This window comes from Leopardus geoffroyi, chromosome D1 (genome assembly GCF_018350155.1).
Source record: "Leopardus geoffroyi isolate Oge1 chromosome D1, O.geoffroyi_Oge1_pat1.0, whole genome shotgun sequence".
In the NCBI taxonomy this organism is placed as follows: domain Eukaryota; kingdom Metazoa; phylum Chordata; class Mammalia; order Carnivora; family Felidae; genus Leopardus; species Leopardus geoffroyi.
In genome coordinates this window covers 6,719,065-6,741,279 of record NC_059329.1, presented here as the reverse complement: position 1 = coordinate 6,741,279, position 22,215 = coordinate 6,719,065, and the positions used below count along the sequence as shown (strand labels likewise).

The 22,215-nt window shown below is 38.9% G+C and overlaps 1 protein-coding gene across 15 annotated transcripts in view; it reads right to left on the bottom strand.

The window, feature by feature from the left end:
• The window catches only part of ATM (ATM serine/threonine kinase), a 134,625-nt gene that overhangs the window by 51,061 nt on the left and 61,349 nt on the right, over positions 1 to 22,215 (bottom strand). For 13 of the 15 annotated variants that reach the window (XM_045482692.1, XM_045482691.1, XM_045482682.1 and 10 more), the window contains 10 exons: positions 21,121 to 21,247; positions 20,469 to 20,668; positions 17,173 to 17,347; positions 16,232 to 16,396; positions 15,279 to 15,411; positions 13,318 to 13,413; positions 10,957 to 11,128; positions 7,584 to 7,725; positions 3,652 to 3,828; positions 1,552 to 1,729 (listed from right to left, as the gene is read on the bottom strand). In XM_045482692.1, the coding sequence (XP_045338648.1) occupies positions 1,552 to 1,729; positions 3,652 to 3,828; positions 7,584 to 7,725; positions 10,957 to 11,128; positions 13,318 to 13,413; positions 15,279 to 15,411; positions 16,232 to 16,396; positions 17,173 to 17,347; positions 20,469 to 20,668; positions 21,121 to 21,247 (1,565 nt within the window). Of the gene's footprint in view, positions 1 to 1,551; positions 1,730 to 3,651; positions 3,829 to 7,583; positions 7,726 to 10,956; positions 11,129 to 13,296; positions 13,414 to 15,278; positions 15,412 to 16,231; positions 16,397 to 17,172; positions 17,348 to 20,468; positions 20,669 to 21,120; positions 21,248 to 22,215 lie in introns of those variants that run through there. The other 2 variants (XM_045482693.1, XR_006713697.1) reach the window with 2 other exon arrangements.

Genomic DNA, 22,215 nt, shown 5'->3' with positions numbered 1-22,215 from the left:
CATTTATGGTCACAGATACTGGCACTTTACACAGAGATAAAATAAAATGGGCAGATTTCTACCAACGAATGGTGATAGGACACATATACATATATACACATGTATGTATATAGCATAAATATGAAAACAATTATCATGTTCATGATAATGAACTGCCAGGTCATCACAAGCAATGATTAAAGTTGGTAATAAAATCGTCTTTAACAGAACCTTAAATTATTTTAATATTTAAAGTTTAAACGCTTACTGGTAATTGAATCACTTACACCATATTTCCCAAATTAAAGACAGGAGACATAGTTTAGTTTGCAAAGTCTCTACAAGAATTATTTCATGAATTTCATTCCAATAATCTGAAGACAATTCATGTAAGCATGTTTTGGGTCATTTACATGACAATGTATAATCTACTCAGACCACAGAGTGAGCTCCCAGGACTAGGTTTATAATTAGATTATTTCACATGGTAGGGGTGAAACATAAGCCTAAGTGACACCTCAGTCGTGTCGAAGGTTTTAGCAGTAAAGAAAGAAACGAGTGGGACAAGTCACAGCTTCTGCCAAAGTGACTAGAACTGTATCAAGACTGGGAAGAGCAAGTCAGTTGCAGCAAAACAGCACGTAAATGGGTCCTTCTCTTAGAACTGCACTGGTCTCCAGTACACCAAGTGAATTTGCACCTGGTTCTGTGTTTGCACATAAAATACGTTAATGACACATGTTAAAGACAGTAAGTTACCATTACAGATTTGTGATTTGTTTTGCCTTTATTTAATCTTAGGTTTGAAAACCTGACCCAGAAGGAGCCCTCAACTATGCATACATACATATATATATATATGTATTATATACCCCCATAATACAGTGCTCCTGTTCCCGGTGGAATTTCTCCCACTATAAGCTCTTACCATGGGAAATACTTATTATAAAGCATGAAAAGAAAGGAGGTTATGTGATCAAATGAAGTATAATCTAATTTTTGTTTACAAAAACTGCAAGGATATGTACCACATGTGAATGGTTGTTACCCTTGATCATGGAATTATGGGCAACTTGATTTTTTAATTTCTGCTCATTTTTATTTTCCACAATAAATATTTGGTAATAAAAAGGGTTGTTTTCAAACAAATGAGTCGGGGCCAGAGCTTTAGCATGAACATTTCATCATCTTTCCAACATGGTACTCCTAACATTTGCTTGCATTTATTAGCCTGCTTTTTCCACTGCTCGACTGTAGGGCGTCTTCTCCGTGTGGCTGGTGTCCGTGCCAAGCCTAGTGCCTGACACACACCGAATGCTCAGTTAGTTGCTCCCTTATTAAAAGCCACAACTTCCTGAGGGAGTACTGTGCATTAAGTGTTATCCCAGGTGCTTTATATGTTATCTCATTGAAAACTGGCTACAACCTTCATCTCCATTCTACAGATGAGGAAATAGTTATTTAGATGCTATGGAATTAAGCCAATAAAGCATCCTGAAGGGATTCAAACAAATCCACCTTTCTCTAGAACTGAGAAGTTAAAGTATAAATGCTAGAAATTGAACAGAATACCTGAGTCCAAATTTGCAGGGGTTGTGGATCGGCTCGTTTGTGAGGAGTGTCTGAAACAGTTAGTGAAAAATCCCTGAATGTGTGTAGACAGCAGAGTTCTCCATGATTCCTTTGTATCTTGGAGTAAAATATCATGAATCAAGTATGGAAGCACAGTCTGACAAAAGTCAGTTTTCACCTAAAATATACAAGCATATCAAATCAAGAGTTTGAGTGAAAATAATGTACTTAAAATTTTCAATCCGTTACTGGCATATTAGACTTAAAAAAAAAAAAAAAAAAGATAGATCAATCTGCCATGAACTCAACGTACCTCTAAAACACAACCAAAATACATGTATCAGGCAGTGCTTAAACAAATCAAACTAATCTAGAGTATCTATGTCAAACATGTGTCAATTACATGACAACTGTTCATTTCCGACCTGGGCCACCTGCATGCAATGAAACAGGATACTGCTTATGAGTGAAATTATTACGTCACTACAGCAAATAAAATTTCATTGCTGACAAGTGTTACTAATAACAAGCAGCTTTCAGGGCACCTGGATAGCTCAGTTGGTTAAGTGTCCGACTTCAGCTCAGGCCATGATTTCATGGTTCGTGAGTTCGAGCCCCACATTGGGCTCTATGCTGACAGCTCAGAGCCTGGAGCCTGCTTCAGATTCTGTGTCTCCCTCTCTCTCTGCCCTTTCCCTCTCACTCTCTCTCTCTTAAAAATAAATCAACATTAAAAAAATTAGAAAAAATAAAGCAGCTTTCTAATTTGTTACAAAGGAAAATGGGGATTGAAGTTAAAGAAAAAAGCTGGAAAGCTATGTTTGTACATTTTCTACACTCAGTGAAAAGCTACAACAGTCATGTTAAAATGTTTATTATTTTAATAAACTCCAATTTATGGGTATATGATGTGGGTACTTGTTTGTGATCTACTCCAAAGTATAGATAAGTACTTTAATACCCGTGGTACACTGAAACAGCATACAACCTTATGTTTGTCAAGGCACTCTCTTCATTATTCATCACATACTACACACACAAAACAAATGATAAATTACCAAATACACACTTTATCTTTTCCTTTTAGACTAAAGACAAATCAAAATGGCAGTTTTAGAAATAAAGAATTTAAGGAATTTGGAGCTGGGGTGTTGTCTCTATGTATATTTGGAATATTTTATCTTGTGACCCAAAGTCAGGACTTTATAAAAAATCTCAGGTATGTTCACTAATGGGAAATGCGATGTGTGTGTGTGTGTGTCCAGGGTTATCACCATGCTGACTTAGCACAAATGCTATGTAGTAATGCAGAGAGTGTGAGAATTTATTCACTGCCAACAGTTTTTCTGTAGAAGTAAGGACCGTTTTTTAAATTGCTTTCAATCAGGGCACTTTACCAAAATACTCATTTCTCTATCAGTACTTTGAACTGGCAGATGTCTGAACCAGTCAGATACTCTGTTTTCACACTGCTATTGAATCATGCAGCTTTTGAAGCCTTAGAGCATCATGATATTGTACTGTTTGGCACACTTGATAAAAGCACACAAAGTTCGTATTTAATTGGGTATGCACCTTTACTCTCTATTGAAATAAACTGTACTGTACCTTCAAAAATAAAAGAGCAATGCTAACTGCTACCCTAGTTCTTTTTCTCACTCAAGAAAGTATATACCAGGGAAAGAGAATCACAAACACCTTTAAAAAAAAAAGTAAACTAACAAAAAAGCAGGCTTTTGGTTCATATAAATAATTTACAACCATCTGTATTTTAACTATCATTAGTGGCACTCGTTAGAGCTCATCTAGGAGGTAGCTAGCCCACAGCAGAAACCGATCGCACAAAGTTATAGCTAAATATTTAAACACGCCCGTGCAATGGGTTCCCAACGGCTGAGCGTGGGCACTGCTCCATGGAGGTGACGCTCCATGGAGGTGACGCTCCATGGAAATGATGCGAGTACCACAGATCTGCAGACCAGAATCGTGTACACAGAAGCCGAACGGGACGTGACCAGCCAAGAAAGCTATTAAGAGAAGGTTCAAATAAAAATGGCAAAGGTAGGAAGGGAGTAATTAAATCAGAGTAACTAATCTTACTTCACACATTGGCTTTAATAATTGAAGAATTTCACTCTTTGTGCCTCCACTATCCAAAAATGCACAAGTCAGCCTCTTTATCCAAATGTCATGATTTCCACTTTGAGGAGTCCACAGGCTCGTATCATCCAGGCCTTCTAAAGGACTTTCTTTGTCTAGTCTGGGTACTTCTAAAAACTAGAAAGAAAACAGTCAACACATGTAAGTAAGGCAATTAGAAATACATTCTATCTTTCTTATGCAGAACAAATATCCAGACATAAACAAATCTGTTTCCAAACCAAACTACAGTTAAAACTAAATCTGGAAGCAATGGGTACATTTTAAAATTAAAATACATTTATGTTTACATGAATGGCAGAGTGGTATGCCAAAAAGTTACTGGTCTACACAGCAGGATGCATGAGTTCGAACCTGAGCTCACTAGTGTGTTATATGAATCACAAACTCTCTGCGGCACCTGTCTTGTGGACAGAACCAGTCAGGGTCCACCACACAGAAATGATTTCAAGATCAAATCAGTTCTCAAAATGTTAAAATTACAGTGTTTTATAGCTTAGATGACTGGTTTTATTAATACTTTATATTACCAGTAATTTCACTGAGACCAAAACTGTATTGATGATCTATTAAAAAGACTATTACAATAATGGGTATATGTCCTTAAGTTAATTTAGTGAAAATTCTGTGTATTTCCCAGATGCTTTATGAAAAGAAAATACTAAAGAGGAAAGTTTAGACTAAAAGAGAAGGAAGAGTTATGTATTTACTTTCAGTAGAACCTTGCAATGGTTATTACCGTGGACAAAGGAGAAATCTATAGGTCATCTTGTATTTCACTACAGATGGTGCTGTTTTGTTTTTTTTTTTAACATATGTAATTTACTTAATTTACTGTCAAATTGGTTTCCATACAACACTCAGTGCTCATCCCAACAGGTGCCCTCCTCAATGACCATCACCCACTTTCCCCTCTCCCCCACCCCACATCTGCCCTTAGTTTGTTCTCAGTATTTAAGAGTCTTTCATGGTTTGCTTTCCTCCCTCTCTGTAATTTTTTTCCCCTTCCCCTCCCCCATGGTCTTCTGTTAAGTTTCTCAGGATCCACATAAGAGTGAAAACATGGTATCTGTCTTTTCTCTGACTGACTTATTTCCCTTAGGATAATACCCTCCAGTTCCAACCACGTTGCTGCAAATGGCCAGATTTCACTCTTTCTCATTGCCAAGTAGTATTCCATTGTACATATAAACCACTTCTTTATCCACTCATCAGTTGATGGACATTTGGGCTCTTTCCATAATTTGGCTATTGTTGAAAGTGCTGCTATAAACATTGGGGTACAAGTGCCCCTATGCGTCAGCACTCCTGTATCCCTTGGGTAAATTCCTAGCAGTGCTATTCCTGGGTCGTAGGGTAGTTCTATTGTTAATTTTTGAGGAACTTCCACACTGTTTTCCAGAGCGGCTGCACCAGTTTGCATTCCCACCAACAGTGCAAGAGGGTTCCCGTTTCTCCACATCCTCACCAGCATCTATAGTCTCCTGATTTGTTCATTTTAGCCACTCTGACTGGCGTGAGGTGGTATCTCAGTGTGGCTTTGCTTTATATTTCCCTGAAGATGAATGACATTGAGCATCTTTTCATGTGTCTGTTGATCATTTGGATGTCCTCTTTAGAAAAGTGTCTATTCATGTCATCTGCCCATTTCTTCACTGGATTATTTGTTTTTCAGGTGTGAGTTTAGTGAGTTCTTTATAGATTTTGGATACCAGCCCTTTATCCAATAAGTTGTTTGCAAATATCTTTTCCCATTCCATGGTTGCCTTTTAGTTTTGTTGATTACTTCCTTTGCTGTGCAGCTTTTTATCTTCACGAGGTCCCAATAGTTCATTTTCACTTTTAATTCCCTTGCCTTTGGAGATGTGTTGAGTAAGAAATTGCTGCACTGAGGTCAAAGAGGTTGTTGCCTGTTTTCTCCTCTAGGGTTTTGATGGTTTCCTGTCTCCCATTCAGGTCCTCTATCCATTTTGAATTTATTTTTGTGAATGGTGTAAGAAAGTGGTCTAGTTTCATTCTTCTGCATGTTGCTGTCCAGTTCTCCCAGCACCATTTGTTAAAAAGACTGTCTTTTTTTCATTGGATATTCTTTCTTGCTTTGCCAAAGATTTGTTGGGCATACATTTATGGGTCCAGTTCTGGGTTCTCTATTCTATTCCATTGGTCTATGTGTCTGTTTTTGTGCCAATACCATACTGTCTTGATGATTACAGCTTTGTAGTAGAGGCTAAAGTCTGGGATTGTGATGCCTCCTGCTTTGGTTTTCTTCTTCAGTATTACTTTGGCTATTTGGGGTCTTTTGTGGCTCCATACAAATTTTAGGATTGTGTCTTCTAGCTTTCAGAAGAATGCTGATGCAATTTTGATTGGGATTGCACTGAATGTGTAGATTGCTTTGAGTAGTATTGACATTTTAACAATATTTATTCTTCCAATCCAGGAGCATGGAATATTTTTCCATTTCTTTGTGTCTTCTTCAATTTCCTTCATAAGCTTTCTATAGTTTTCAGCATACAAGTCTTTTACATCTTTGGTTAGATTTATTCCTAGGTATTTTATGGATCTTGGTGCAATTGTAAATGGGATCCATTTCTTTATTTCTCTTTCCGTTGCTTCGTTATTGGTGTATAAAAATGCAACCAATTTCTGTACATTGATTTTGTACCCTGTAACTTTGCTGAATTCATGTATCAGTTCTAGCAGACTTTTGGTGGAGTCTGTTGGGTTTTCCATGTAGAGAATCATGTCATTTGTGAAAAGTGAAAGTTGGACTTCTTTACCAGTTTGGATGCCTTTTATTTCATTTTGTTGTCTGACTGCGGATGCTAGGGCTTCCAACACTACGTTAAACAAGAGTGATGAGAGTGGACATCCCTGTCGTGTTCCTGATCTCAGGGAGAAAGCTCTCCCAGAGAGAGAGGGGAAAGTTTTTCCCTAGTGAGGATGATATTAGCTGTGGGCCTTTCATATATGGCTTTTATGATGTTTAAGTATGTTCCTTCTATCCCGAAGGACAGTGCTATTTTTTTTAAAAATTTTTTTTTCAATGTTTATTTATTTTTGGGACAGAGAGAGACACAGCATGAATGGGGGAGGGGCAGAGAGAGAGGGAGACACAGAATCGGAAACAGGCTCCAGGCTCTGAGCCATCAGCCCAGAGCCCGACTCGGGGCTCGAACTCACAGACCGCGAGATCGTGACCTAGCTGAAGTCGGACGCTTAACCGACTGCGCCACCCAGGCGCCCCGGACAGTGCTATTTTAACTTCCTTTGGGAATAAACTGTTGCTTGTTGCACAATACCTACACTACACACCACACCCAACACCAAAGGCTTTCAAGGGATCAACGTAAGGGTTTTCTACTCCTAAGAAAAAAGGCCTATCGGGGCGCCTGGGTGGCGCAGTCGGTTAAGCGTCCGACTTCAGCCAGGTTACGATCTCGCAGTCCGTGAGTTCGAGCCCCGCATCAGGCTCTGGGCTGATGGCTCAGAGCCTGGAGCCTGTTTCCGATTCTGTGTCTCCCTCTCTCTCTGCCCCTCCCCCGTTCATGCTCTGTCTCTCTCTGTCCCAAAAATAAATAAACGTTGAAAAAAAAAAAAAATTTAAAAAAAGAAAAAGAAAAAAGGCCTATCACTAAGAACTCCTCCTATCCCCTGCGTCAATCTGAAGTTGAGCTTTCTATCTCTCAACTATTCCACACCGCTATAATTAAAAACGAATCCCCTGGATTCAAGAAGTACAGTTGGAATTACTTATGAGAAAGGTTAAACATTAGTATAATGCTACTTAAGAAACTTGACAGTCATATCTCACAGCACATACAACTGTTCTAGACAGTGTGTATTCAATAAACATTCACTATTTGACAGACCTTTTTTCTCGATGTTCTAAAAGGCTGTAGATAGATCAGCATGGGATCAGTTGTCGTCTTATAAATCTCCCAGAAAGTATGTCCAGTCTTTGTGGCTAAGATGCTTTTCAAACAGGTAACAGCAGCTGATCGCACTTTGACACTGAAAAACGTATATAATTCAAATGCCTATACACTATATCAACTATGGTCATGAAGCAACCTCGAATAAAAAATTTAAGTAAATTTACATTACAGTTGGCCTTTGAATAATACAGGAATTAGGAGTGCTGATCCCTCCACAGTCAAAAATTTGCATAAAAATCTGGACTCCCCCAACACTTAACCACTAACAACCTGCTATTGACCAGAAGCCTTACTGATAACATCAACAGTCAATTAACATATATTTTATATGTTCTGTGTTATATACTGTATTTCTACAAAGAAGTAAGCTAGGAAAAAGATGTTTTTAAGAACATCATAAGGAAGAGAAAATATACTTAGAGTACTGGGCTGTGTTTATCAAAAGAAATCCACATAGATGTGGATCCGCAAAGTTCAATTCTGTGTTGTTCAATTGTAAACTGTAAAAGCCAAGTGTGTTAGGCAGTTTTAACATAAGGAAAGTTCACACCTATAAAATTCTACAGCATCAAAGCCAAAATTGTCCGTGAATTTTTAATATTCCTTCAGTAAGCCTGAATTATTAATCACTGCAGCAATTCCCTTCAATGACTACAATAAAGTTTACATTACGACTGCTATAAATTAAAAGTACTCAGGAAAAGAAATACTTGGAAATAACAATGGCTAATAAATATGGGCAATGAGAACCACAGAATACAAATTCACCTGAGAAAACAATACTTTGATAGTGCTTTATCTAAAAGATATAAATAATTTGGGCAAAAAAGAATAGCTTTTCCCTCAAATGATAAAATTATTGTCTGGAACAATTTTATTTATTTTCTTGTAATGTTTACTTATTTTTGAGAGAGAGTGAGTGTGTGTGTGAGCAGAGGAGGGGCAGAGAGAGAGGGAGACACAGAATCTGAAGCAGGCTCCAGGCTCTGAGCTGTCAGCACAGAGCCTGATACGGGGCCCGAACTCACGAACCACGAGATCGTGACCTGAGCCAAAGCTCAACATTTAGCTGACAAAGGCCCCCAGGCGCCCCAAGTCTGCAACAATTTTAAACAAAGAGTAAGTACACACGTATTCTGACCAGAACCTAGTTGAGAATCATGAGGTAAGGCATCTGAAACCTGTAATAAAACCCTGAAAGTCCTTTTGCTTTGCAAAATATTAGGAAAAGGAGGGCTGTGATACAAGAAAGCTGAAAATACAAGTGGACAAAAACATCAAAAGCCTGACCCTGTAAACTGGCGATGAGCTATGAAATAAAGGCTTGTTCCTCCTGGGTTTCTCAATTTAAGATGTGGAAGCATAAACCCTAAACCTGGACTCACCTTTCATCCCCTCTCCCTCACTACTCCACACTCGACTCACAGGCAAGTCCTGCCGGCTCTCCGTTAAAAACACACCTTGGCTCCAGTAATGTTCCACCTGCCCTCTGTCCCCACCACCCTAACCCGAATCACCATCGTTTCCCCTCTGGACCACCCCAGCTGCTCCATAACTGGGCTTCCCGTTTCCCCTCCACAAGCCATCTGCCACATACAAGCCAGAGTGAAACAGGAGGCTGCATCCTGACACTACTCTGCTCAAAACTCTATGGCTTTCATGTATGTTTCAAATATAATCCAAATTTCTTAATCAGAATTCGTCCTACCTTTTTAATTTCAAACATACCATCGTCTTCCATACCAGACTTCTTTCTGCTCCTCAGACACACCACGCTAATCCCCTAATCCCCGCTCTGGAGTTATCTCCCAGTCTGGAATGTTTCATCCCTTATCACTTCATTCCCGCTCACACCCATCAGTGATCAGCAGGATGACACTGGCTCACACAAGCCTTCCAGGACCAGCTCTTGGGAGAATCCTCTGGTCAACATTCCCTTGGTAGACCGGAGGCCCTCAAACGTAATGATTCGTTTCCTCTTACACAAAGAGGTTCCTTATGGTTTACAGTTTAAGTCACATTAAATATCTTTGCCCACCCTTTTTAGAAGAGCCAACTCCAAATTACCATGTAGTGAATGCTGCCTGCCAATTTTCTGTGGAAACATCTTCAACGACTATGCCATATACACTTTGAAATACAGTTTGACTAATGAGATGGATTATTAAGTGGATAGAAGGATGGCTTGAGGTGATGAAGCAGAGACAGCAGTGCAACAGTAAGGTAGAATCTAGGTGGTGAGTATACGGGTATTTGCTGTAAAATTCTTTCAACTTTTCTGTAGGCCTGAAAATTTTTAAAATAAAATGTTGAGAAAGAAATGCTGTCAGCATTTTTATTGTAACAAGAAAAGAGAAAGATACATGCCCATTAAATGAACAATGAAAACATGTCATGTAGACATTACTGCCAGTTATTTATTCTATCAGAGGTGGGCCAGTTGCAGGCAAACACAGGTAAGACACCTTATTACCTTAGAAGGGTGTCTGGTGGTGGGCAAAACTCCTCTGAACCCACCCTCCCCAAAACGGTGGTGATGAGGCGCTCACATACACCAAAAATAGATACATAAATGGGGCAGGGGTGTGCAGAAAGAAAGCCAAAGTGAACTCATAGCCACCAAAGCAGTAGTCACGATAATATGTGTGGCACTTTTGTTTCGCATAATGAATAAATGGGCAAAAGATGTTAGGAAGCTTCTGCTCCAGGACTTACTGGAAAAGGATCATAGTTCTCTAAATGAGAGGAGAGCAGCACCTGTCATCTTGACAAGCATCCTCTTTGGCAATTCTATTTTAATATTCTGTACAGAACCATCTGGTACTTTTCTTACTGTTTCTCTAGTCTACTCTCACTAGAATTTAACATGGACCTAGTCTGGTGTGCTCACCAGTGAATCCAGGGCCTGGCACCTAGCAGGGTTTCAGCGATTACATGAATTAATAAAAATACACCAATTTTCATTAAAATACCTGAGATTACAAGTATGGCAGTTTATGGGATGCCTGGGTGGCTCAGTCAGTTGAGCATCCAGCTCTTGACTTCGGCTCAGGTCATGATCTCATGGTGTGTGGGTTCGAGCCCCATGTCAGGGATTCTCTCTCTCTCTCTTTCTCTGCTCCTCCCCAACACGTGTACATGCTCTCTCTCAAAATAAATAAATAAACTTAAAAAAAAAAAAAAAAAGTATGCAGCTAACAGGGGAAAAGTTTAGTAAGGAGAGATGTTTGTTTATATAAAATATCATTCTCCTTGAACATAGGACAAGGTAGGTGCTATCAGATATAAAGTATCATTAAATACTCACCAATCTTCTACTAGCGTATTATTCAGGTAGGTCAGCGTTAGGAAGGTCCACTGAAGTTCTTTATCTTCAAAAAACTCCAGGGCCTTGGTAGAAGATGTATCTCTGCTATGCTGGATAGCTATCGTCGAGAAGTCTATAGGACCCACTTCTCCCAGGCAGCTTCCAACAGCCTCTGTATAGAGAAATTCCTTGTCAGTACACTTGTAGCTTAGAGTTCTTCCATAAAACAACTTTTCTAACTTCAAAAATAAAATGTTTTGTCATTCTTCAAGATTTAAGTGGTTAACCAAAGACTGAATAAAGAAGCTGCAATACATTGTATCACTGCCTTTATACATCCATGTGGGCAAAGGTATTTTCCCATATAAAATCATATCCAGGAGAGAGAAGTCATTAACAGAATGTAGGTATTAAGAATGAAAGTGTAAACAGAGCTACTGTATGAACGTTATCAACAGACTTAAGCCTGTTAAAATTTTAAGTATTACACACACGAAGCACACCAATCTGAAACACTTACTTTAGTGAAAATTCACACATGTTTTTTTCCACCTGTGTTATCACTACCCAGATGAAGATAGGGAGCAGTTTCTGCATGCCAGAGAACTCCCTCACGCTCTTTTCCAGGAGTGATGGAATTTATTAAAGTATGTTCGCAACTTTTTTGATAGCTCTCTTTTCCAAAGGTGGAGCCTGATTCCTCTCCCCTTCAACGTGGGGTGTCCTTGGTGATTCACTTGTAACAAACAGATCATGTACAAGTATTTCACTTCCTTCTTTAAATTTATCCCCAGGTACCGGATTCTCTTAGAGGTTATTATGAACAGAATGGTAAATGGAATGAAATTTTCTTTTCAGATTGTTCACTGCTGGTGTACATAATCACAACTCAATCTTGTGTATGGATCTTATATCCTGCGATTGTGATTCATTTGTTGGCTCTGTTACAGTAGCTTTCTTGTAGATTCTCTAGCATTTTCTAGATACAGAATGATGTCATCTGTGGATAGAGACAATTCTACCTCTCCCTTTCCAATTTGGATGCTTTTTCTCTTCTTGTCCCACTGCTCCGGCTAGAATTTCCAGTACAACTTGGAACAGCACTGGTGAAAGAGGGCAACCTTGTCTCTTTCCTGATCCGGGGGTGAAAGCTTTCAGTCTCTCACCACTAAGTATGATGTGAGCTGTGGCTACTTAATAAAACCATGTTAAGATTTTATGCTACACAGGAAAGCCACTTAGGGCTCCTGTAGCAAATCAGGTTTGTCTCTAGGAACAGTGCCATCATGGACAAGGTATAAATTCCTTGGTCAAAGGAAACTTCTAGGGCGTTAATAAGATTCTGTTTCCTGGTCTGGATGCTAAAAGCACAGGTGTGTTCCATTTGTGAAAAGTTTTCGAGTTACATACTTATCATTTGTATACTTTTCTGTACGTAAGGTATATTTCAATAAAAAATTTACAAAAAAAAAAAAAGAAGTGCCCCAGATAACAGGCTCCCGCTGAGATGTGAAGGAAGGCTTCACTGAAAGGAAATAGTATCTGAAGGACCTCTTATTCCTCCATTTTTCTTATTTGAATCAATGCTGTCATGACAACTTCAAGCTGACTTCAATCATTCAGTGTTTCTAGCCTGGGATCACTAAGTCTAAACACCTCTTCTAGGCAGGATGTATGGTGGCCATTTATCTTACAATAGGATACCCTACAAAGAGTATAGGACTTGAATGTGGTTTTAATTTGTTTTTTTTTAATGTTTGAGAGGGAGAGAGACAGTGTAAGTGGGGGAGAGGGAGGAGCAGAGAAAGAGGGAGACACAGAATTTGAAGTAGGCTTCAGGTTCTGAGCTGTCAGCACAGAGCCTGACGCAGGGCTCAAACTCATGAATGGCGACATCATGACCTGAGCTAAAGTAGGACATTCAACTAGCTGAGCCACCCAGATGCCCCGAATGTGGTTTTAATATCTGAGTTTAATTCATCTAGCCCTCCAAAACCTCATCTTATTTCTGTCCTACAAAAAGACTAAGTACTAATCAGTTATATTTACAAAATGTATCAAAAGTTGATTTATTTGCAACTTAATGCTACAAACAGGTATTTCAGACTTTCCTAAAGATAACCAAGGCCTTTTCAAAAGAACGTTTTTGCACACGTGTATATTGCTAACTTTTCACTTTTATAAAATGTTTAAGGAAAGTACGAAAGGAGGGCTGCTTAAGGCCATCTGAACTAGACAGAACTATACCTCAGCTAGCACTGCACGTTTCCCTAATAACCCAAATGACAAACTTCTACTGATTGTGAAAACAGGAATGGCCACTCAAACAGACAAACTCACATTCATTTAGCCAGAGATTACCTAAAACTTCTCTTTCACCAGTGTGGCTCACTGCCATCTTGCATAACTGCAACAAGCTGACGATTAGTTTCACCATTATGCCATCTTGTGGGTTTTCTAGGAGCAGTTTTAAAAAAATTAGTTTCAACTACACCGGAGAATACACATTTCTTTACAATATGCTTATATATCAAATTATCTAAAACACTTTTATCAAGTTTTTTTTTTTAAAACAAGGTTTTAAAACCATAAGAAGGTCAAAAAATATACAGTGAATAGATCTCAACTTATAAAACAGAACCATGTAAAAATGATTGGCAATACTTGGCAGAGAAAGAGAAATGTCTTCATATGTTGCACAGATAAGTCAATACCTTAGGAAAATCACAGTAAGAAATACAAAAATCATTCAACATCGGGGCGCCTGGGTGGCGCAGTCGGTTAAGGGTCCGACTTCAGCCAGGTCACGATCTCGCGGTCCGTGAGTTCAAGCCCCGCGTCGGGCTCTGGGCTGATGGCTCAGAGCCTGGAGCCTGTTTCCGATTCTGTGTCTCCCTCTCTCTCCGCTCCCCCCCCCCGTTCATGCTCTGTCTCTCTCTGTCCCAAAAATAAATAAACGTTGAAAAAAAAAAAATTAAAAAAAAAAAAAAAAAAAAAAAAAAATCATTCAACATCAACCTGAAAGAGACTTTGGGAGCATGTCTTGTTCTTCAACATCTAGCATTTAGTCTAGAACAACAATATCCAATAGAACTTTCTGCAACGAAAGAAATGTTCCATAATCTGTACTCTCCAACAACAGCCACTAGCTCACTTACTCCTGAGAACGTGACATGAGCTAGTATGATACAAGAAACTAAATTTTAAATTTTATTAAACCTTAATTCACTGAAATTTAAGTAGCTATGAACAGCTACTGGACAAGAGAAGTCTAGACCAATGAATGACCCAAACACACGAGAACAAAAGATACAGTTTCTCATCTTTACACAAACACACATCTCAGAACAAATGCGCTACGAGCTCTGAGCTCAGGTGGTCAAAATCAAAATTAGTTTTTATTTTTTTTTAAATTTTTTTTTTAATGTTTATTTATTTTTGAGACAGAGAGAGACAGAGCATGAACGGGGGAGGGGCAGAGAGAGAGGGAGACACAGAATCGGAAGCAGGCTCCAGGCTCTGAGCCATCAGCCCAGAGCCCAATGCGGGGCTCGAACTCACAAACCGTGAGATCATGACCTGAGTCGAAGTTGGACGCTTAACCGACTGAGCCACCCAGGCGCCCCCAAAATTAGTTTTTAAAGTTACTGGGGAAAAAATCACAATGGAAATATGAAATTAATGGGTACAAGATGAAAATCAAAATGTAAGCAGAGAAAATTTCCAAGTACAATATTAAAGTAACCTAAACTGAAATCAAAATAACATAAAAATGAATGTTTTCTTAAATGAGAAAAAGGTAGAAACACATACACAAATATGTGTTATACAGAAAAACACACATATATGCACACAATTACATGCACACACATGGCTAAGAGGCTGTAAGTGGGATACATTTCTTCTATGAACACGAGTTGGAGCAAGAGGCAGAGACACACCGCCTGTATGCCTGGCTTTAAGGAACTCAAATTTCTGTCTCAGGCAGCAGGAAGTGATTAAAACTTTTCAAGCAATAGAATAATGCAACCATGTTTGGGTTCAGAGAAATCACCCTGGCTGAGGTGCAGGGGATGGATGAAATGAGGGTAATTCAAGGTGAGGAGGCCATGTAATGACCTCTTTCCCAGTTAGAAGAGAAATGACAGAGGTTTGAACTAAAGGATCAGAATCTAAACTAAGTCCGTGGCAATTAAATTAATCAAAGAGTAAGAGTTTACAAAACTCAAAAAAATAAAAAAATAAAAAAAAAAAATAAAAAGTTTACAAAGCTCTTTCCAAAAGAAATAGGTACAAATAACCCGGGTCATTGACATCAGTACCCTGAGATGCTCTCATGAGATCCATCATCTGATCTTTATGTTGTGCCAGCTGTCTGCGAAGATCCTTCAACCCTTCGAGCCTTGTCAAAGGAAGTGCATCATAAACACTCACGGAGAGAAAATGATTTATTTCCTGAAAGAGAGCATTAATTATAAACATAACTGGTTTTTTGATTTGTATGAAGTCTGCGAAATAAAACTCAAAAGAAAAAAATTACTAAGAGCCTTTCGCAGACACTGACTCACAGCTTTATTATTACCAAAAAGGTAGAAATAAATCAGTCCTACAATGTGGTATGGTTTTTTTGTTTTGTTTTGTTTTGTTGGCCAATGTTTTAATCTTGACTCTCCCACAAGAACATCTTTAAGATTTTAAGATTATAATTAGCATACTCCAAGGGAAAAGTTTAAATTTCTACTTAGTACTGGAACTCTCGTTTTATATCTTAGTACATTTAGCTATATTATCACATTGATATGTAGTCAAATATAGAGTATGGTTTTAAAATTGGAATAAAATTTACGCTAAAAAACACACTTGAAAATAATTTTCAAGTTTATAAAGATTAAAGTAAGATTAAAACTTGAAAAACTCCTTAAAAATTCAAATATCATCTCTACTTCAAACATCAAATTGTCCCTCAAAAGGTCACACAGTCATTTTGAGGAATTAATGAATCTGATACATATGAAAATCAAGCATATTTTATATCACATTTCTTCAATACTTAATTTCAGACCGTAACAAAAAAAACCTTAGTATTTACAATTTTGCTGCAATACAAGAGGATACATGAAGACTCACTTTTTTGTTGAGAAGCTAAATCTCAGCTTATTTTTTACCACAGTTTTTTAAAAAGACTCAGTTGTTTTCTTTCAGAGAATTAGAAGTGTTCAAAAAGTACTGCTCTTTATCCTAATACAAAATAGTAAGATGATGGAATAATTATTACCTCCAAAAGTGAAAAGGGTCCTTTACTGTATTTAATTTTCTGCTGAGTAAGACGCAAATCCTTAAAGACATCATGGTCAGGAAAAGGATCTAAAAGTTTAATTGTCATATAGAGGTTTTCATTATCCTTGTTATCTATCACTAAGTATTTCAACAAGTCCAATACCTAAACATAATTTAAAAAAGAAAAAATCAAAAGGAAAAAATGGTTTAATTATATTTTAAAGTAGAACAACCAAACCTACTATAGTAAGTGATAAAAACTCTACTGGCCTAGTTCAGATAAAATGTTCTAATTACTTCTATAGTACCAGCTATTACTGTTTTCAAATGAGTCAACAAATACGTAAGTTGCTGCTATAGCATGGGCACTGGGGTAGAGAAATGCCAATATTACCGGAACATTTTATTTAAGCAGTATCTCACACACCATGACAGTGGTATGAACTGCTGTCCCTCGTTTTCATTACCTCTACACTTCAAACCAAGGAAGAGACAGACACTGTTAGGTAATCTGTTAGATCCAAGTTACTGGAGGCGCCTGGGTGGCTCGATCCGTTAAGCACCCAACTCTTGGTTTCAGCTCAGGTCATGATCTTGAGGTTTTGTGGGTTCAAGCTCCACACTGGTCTCTATGCTGGCAGTGCAGAGCGTGCTTGGGATTCTCTCTCTCTCCTCCCTCTCCCTGCCCCTCCCCCACTCGCACTGTCTCTGTTTCTTTCAAAGACAAAAAATTTTTAAAATTAAAAAAAATTATTTGGTGCTCTGTAATTAAATGATTACAAGGCTTAATTAACTGAAAATGTTTTTCCAACCATTTTTCAAAGAATATTTTCACTGAAATGACTCACTGCACCAAGTAAACGTAAAACGTTCAGCTCCTTCCAATAACGCTTTATCAATGTATGTCAAATATCTTTGTGAAGATGATTTGGGCATCACCTGTTCCTGAACCTCCATCTGATCATCCACAAGGGGTATGAGTGTACCGACAATGACGTGAAGGTGATTTTCTAAAGCATCCTTGCAGTAAGTGACTGCTGTGTGGCAAACCCGGCTTAACAGGTCACAACACAGGGAGAAGCTTCGTAACGACACGTCCATGAAACGAGAAGGCCTGTGACACAGGCAAAAAACAGTAAGTTCTAGGAAACTGCTTCCATATGAGCTCATTAAAAAGTCATTTTTATTCAGCAGCTCTAATTCTGAAGAGACCCCGACACAAAAGTCACTTTTGTATCTAATTCCTTAATGGTTTAAAAACCAAAAAGAGAAGTGACAACAGCAAAATGAGAGAGTAGACAGCTCCGATCCCCCCTCCTGACAGAAACACTGAAAGACAGGCCGAGCGGGCAGAACTTTGTCAGAACTCTGTCAAACAGGCAAAGGTGTACAGAAGTCGAGCAAATGCTAAAAAAACAAACAAACAAAAAACAAACAAAAACGGCAACTTAAAAACAGTTGGAGGGGCGCCTGGTGGCTCAGTCGGTTAAGCATCTGACTTCGGTTCAGGTCATGATCTCACAGTTCATGGGTTCGAGCCCCGCGCTGGGATCTGTACTGACAGCATGGAGCCTGCTTGGGATTCTCTCTCCCTCTCTCTCTGCCTCCCCCCGTTGGCGCGCTCTCTCTCCCTCTCTAAATAAACAAGCGTTTAAAAAAAAAAAAAAAAAAGACTTAAAGCTTCATGGCGTTCTACCAGCCTCTGCCTCGCTACTCCCTCCCCAGCTTGGCGGGTGTGATGAAAAAACTATAGTCCCCATTCCCAGCATGGGATCCTGGCCCTTTGCTCTGGATGGAGCAGAGCAGAGCGTATTTGTTAATGACTGTGTGTATCTGTCCTAAGCCTGTCTGGGAGCTACCTGAAGGGCGGGTGCTTCACCCTGGTTCGTCTTACTTGAATCTCCCCAGGCTGTAAAAGCCATGAGCACTGCTCAAAAGCACCATAAATAACACTGGCCAACTACCCACAGCTGTGAGGGGCAACAGATTATTGTTCAGACATGCAACAGACTGCCTAAAGCCTAGGATGAAAAGCTGGGAAGAAAGTTTCTTCCTGAAATGAGAGAGTTCAAAATATCTCATGTATCTGGGACACTGAGAAAGCCACACATATGCCCAAGGTAAGAAGCTTATTCAAAAAATACCCAGGAAGACCATACGCGTTCATGCTGGGCTAGTCCCTAGGCTCGGTGAGAACCTGCCTGTGAAGGCAAGCGCTCACAAAGAGCCAACCTGCAGAAGTTGGGAAAGATTCTCATTCTCTCTCTCTCTCTCTCTCTCTCTCTCATATTCAATCACTCGCTCTCGGCATTCAAGGAAATCTGTGTAAAAATACTACCTGAACACAAGGAACACTCTTCAGTAGCCACATACGGTGAGGAACACACCCTTGGCAAAGAGAGTTTGCACACTCACGAAGCATATGGACCACTACAACCTTCGACAATTAGGGGAAAAAAAAGTCAAACCCTAGGGAAGGGGAGAGTGTGATTTCCCCATTTACCACAATTTAATAGTAAAATAGCCAGTTTTCAGAACAAAACAGAGAGCCAAGAAATCCACACTTATATAGTCACTTAATCCACAGCAAAGGAGGCAAGAATCTACAACAGGGAAAAGACAGTCATTTCAGCAAACGGTGCTGGGAAAACTGAACGGCTATGTGCCAAAGAATGAAACTAAACCACTTTCTTATAATTGCACACAAAAATAAACTCAAAATGCATTACACCTAAATGGGAAACCTGAAACCACAGAACTCCTAGAAGAAATCACAGACAGTAACTTCTTTGATATCAGGCAGAGAAACATTTTTCTAGGTATGTCTCCTCAGGCAAGGTAAACAAAAGAAAAAATCTCATCAAAATAAAAAGGTTTTGCACATCAAAGGAAATTATCAACAAAACAACAAGATAAGATATAAGATATCTCCAAATGCTATATCTGAAGAGGGTTAATATCCAAAATACATAAAGAATTCACACAAAAATTAAAAAAATAATCAGATTTAGGTGCCTGGGCGGGTCGGGGGACTGAGCATCTGACTCTTGATTTCAGCTCAGGTCTTGATCCCAGGGTGGTGGGGCTGAGCCCCACATGCTGAGCATGGAGCCTGCTTCAGATTCTCTCTCCCTCTCCCTCCCACTTGTGCTCTCTCAAAAAAACAAAACAAAAACAACAGCAAAAAACCCAGGTAGTACTGACACAAGGGCAAACCAAGGACATAGAATTGAGAATTGAGAAATAAATCCACACATCAAGGGCCAAATGATTTCTGATGAGGATGCCAAGTCCATCCAAAGTGGTGCCCACTTTCCCTATACATGGTCCTACGCGATTTCTTCCATCTGGCTGTTCCTGAGCTATGCCCTTCTATAATAAAGCGGTATTTTAGTCAGTAAACAGCTATCCTGAGTCCTGAGGGCGGCTCTAAAAATGACTCAGAATTGTAGGAAGAGGGTCATTGGAACCTGCAGTGTAGAACTGGCTGGTCAGCACAGGTGCTAATCCTGGCTAGTGACTGCCATTGGAAAAGAAGGAGGGGCAGGCAGTCTTGCAGGACTGAGACCTCAATCTGTGGAATCTGACACTAACCAAGTACATCTGAGTTGAACTGTAGGACACCCAGCAGGTGTCTGGAGAACTGTGTGTGTGTGTGTGTGTGTGTGTGTGTGTGTGTCTGGAGAGTGGGTGTTACACACACACACACACACACACACACACACACACACACAGGAACTGGTGACCAGAACCACTACAGTGACATAGATATTTCAGGCCATCTAAAATTCGTTTATTTTAAAATGATGAATTGGGGCATCTGGGTGGCTCAGTCAGTTAAGCATCAGATTTCAGCTCTGATCACAATCTCACAGTTTGTGGGTTCGAGCCCTGCGTTGGGCTTTGTGCTGACAGCTCAGAGCCTGGAGCCTGCTTCAGATTCTGTGACTCCCTCTCTCTGCCCCTCCCTGGCTCACACTGTTTCTCTCTCAAAAAAAAAAAAAAAAAAAAAAAAAAAAAAAAATTTTTTTTTTTTTTAAATGTTGAAGACCCTTAATATTAATATTTTTTGTGATGAAGAAATAGTAATGCAATGTTTAAAAAATATTAAGTAGATATATATTAAAAAGCAAAATAAAGAAAACAATACCATGGCTTCTACATCTTAAAACTATGTAAATTTTCAACTAACAAGGTAGAAAAAACTTACATATTGCTCTAAATATATTTCTTACCTTTTGTTGATATAATGAATCAAAGTGTAAATAACGTCTCGAAGAACAAAGGCCCACGCTCCTCCTAAGGTACTTTTTATGTCTTTCAGTAATAAACTAACAAATAGGTGATATATTTTCAGAATTCTGTGCTTTTTATAAACATTATTTGTCTCAGCGGCTTGTTCACATATGGCTAGAAGAATTTTCTGATAGGAATCCTAGAAAATAAAGAGACATTTCATAAAAACTTATGTAATCATTTATACTCAGCTATAACAAATGTATTTTATATTCAAAATAACAAATTACAGAATTTTGTGTTGGTTTGATATCAATGGCAAACGTTACATTAAGAAAATTAATATCATAAACTTAAAAAACTATTGTCAATTTATCTAGCTTTCAGACAGCAAAAAATAATTTAAAAAAATATCTATACTCTGAGCTAACATATGACTAAACTGTCATGAAATTCAGGCTTCATCAATGAATACTGACAGGTAAGATACCAAGATATAAACTTGTTGAGGAGTGTTTTACTTTTTAATTAATTCAGATGAATTTTCCATTTGTTCATCTTTTTTTCTCTTTAAGATGCACTTACACAGATTTTTGAGCTGAAAAAGAAGGAATTCTCTCTTCAGTTATTTTAATAGGAATGTGTACTCACAGGGCTTTTGGAAAGAATTTCTAAGATGCTTTTAAGCTTGGTTTTATGGCAATTACTGATATAGGCAAACGTTGCTTTGATCACGTGTGATGGGAAATGAGGTGGGTTAGGAGCAGGGTCCAAATCCCTAAGAGTCAGAGGAAAACACGCAGTCATCATTTTCAGAACAAAATTAAGACAATAATAATCCCACATTCTACAACTACTCTTCCATTGAAAAACTTGGCTTTTAAATAAAGTCACAAATGACTTATGACGGTCTACATGTTAGCAGTCAACATATCTAAATACCTGTGCCCTCCATGACTGAATCAATTTTAAATGATTTGCTCACGAAATCTTTTATGAAGTTAATGGCAATCCCACAAATGAGCCTTGGTATCACTTCACATTTGAATTAAAGTTCTAAGCTAGTACTGTAAAAACACTAATACGTTGGGGCGCCTGGGTGGCGCAGTTGGTTAAGCGTCCGACTTCAGCCAGGTCACGATCTCGCGGTCCGTGAGTTCGAGCCCCGCGTCGGGCTCTGGGCTGATGGCTCAGAGCCTGGAGCCTGTTTCCGACTCTGTGTCTCCCTCTCTCTCTGCCCCTCCCCCGTTCATGCTCTGTCTCTCTCTGTCCCCAAAATAAATAAACGTTGAAAAAAAAAAATTAAAAAAAAAAAAAAAAAAACACTAATACCTTAAGACTGGGAAATCAAACACTATTTACGTCAAATGAAATTATACAGTAAAAGTACTCAGGTGGATATTATTACTTTTTTGCACAGCTGGCATGGTAGGGAACACAAAGAAAATGTAAAGGGTGCTTTCAAGAAGCTTACAATCAAGCTGGGAAAGTAACATTCATATACAGCCAAGTGCGTCTCACATCCAAGTTAAGCTGTCATAGGTAAGATTCTGAGAGCTAAGGAGCATTAAGAAAAGGTGATCTAGAAATGCAAGCCACAGATAAGAAAACCATGGATGTGTCCATGAAATTTCAAAAAACAGATGGAAAGACTGAGAAGGAAAAGGTCAACGGATTTGCAAACCAGGTGATCCACCTGAAAGAGTGAGCAATCATGGTGGGAAGACTCCAGTAGAGGCAAGGAGG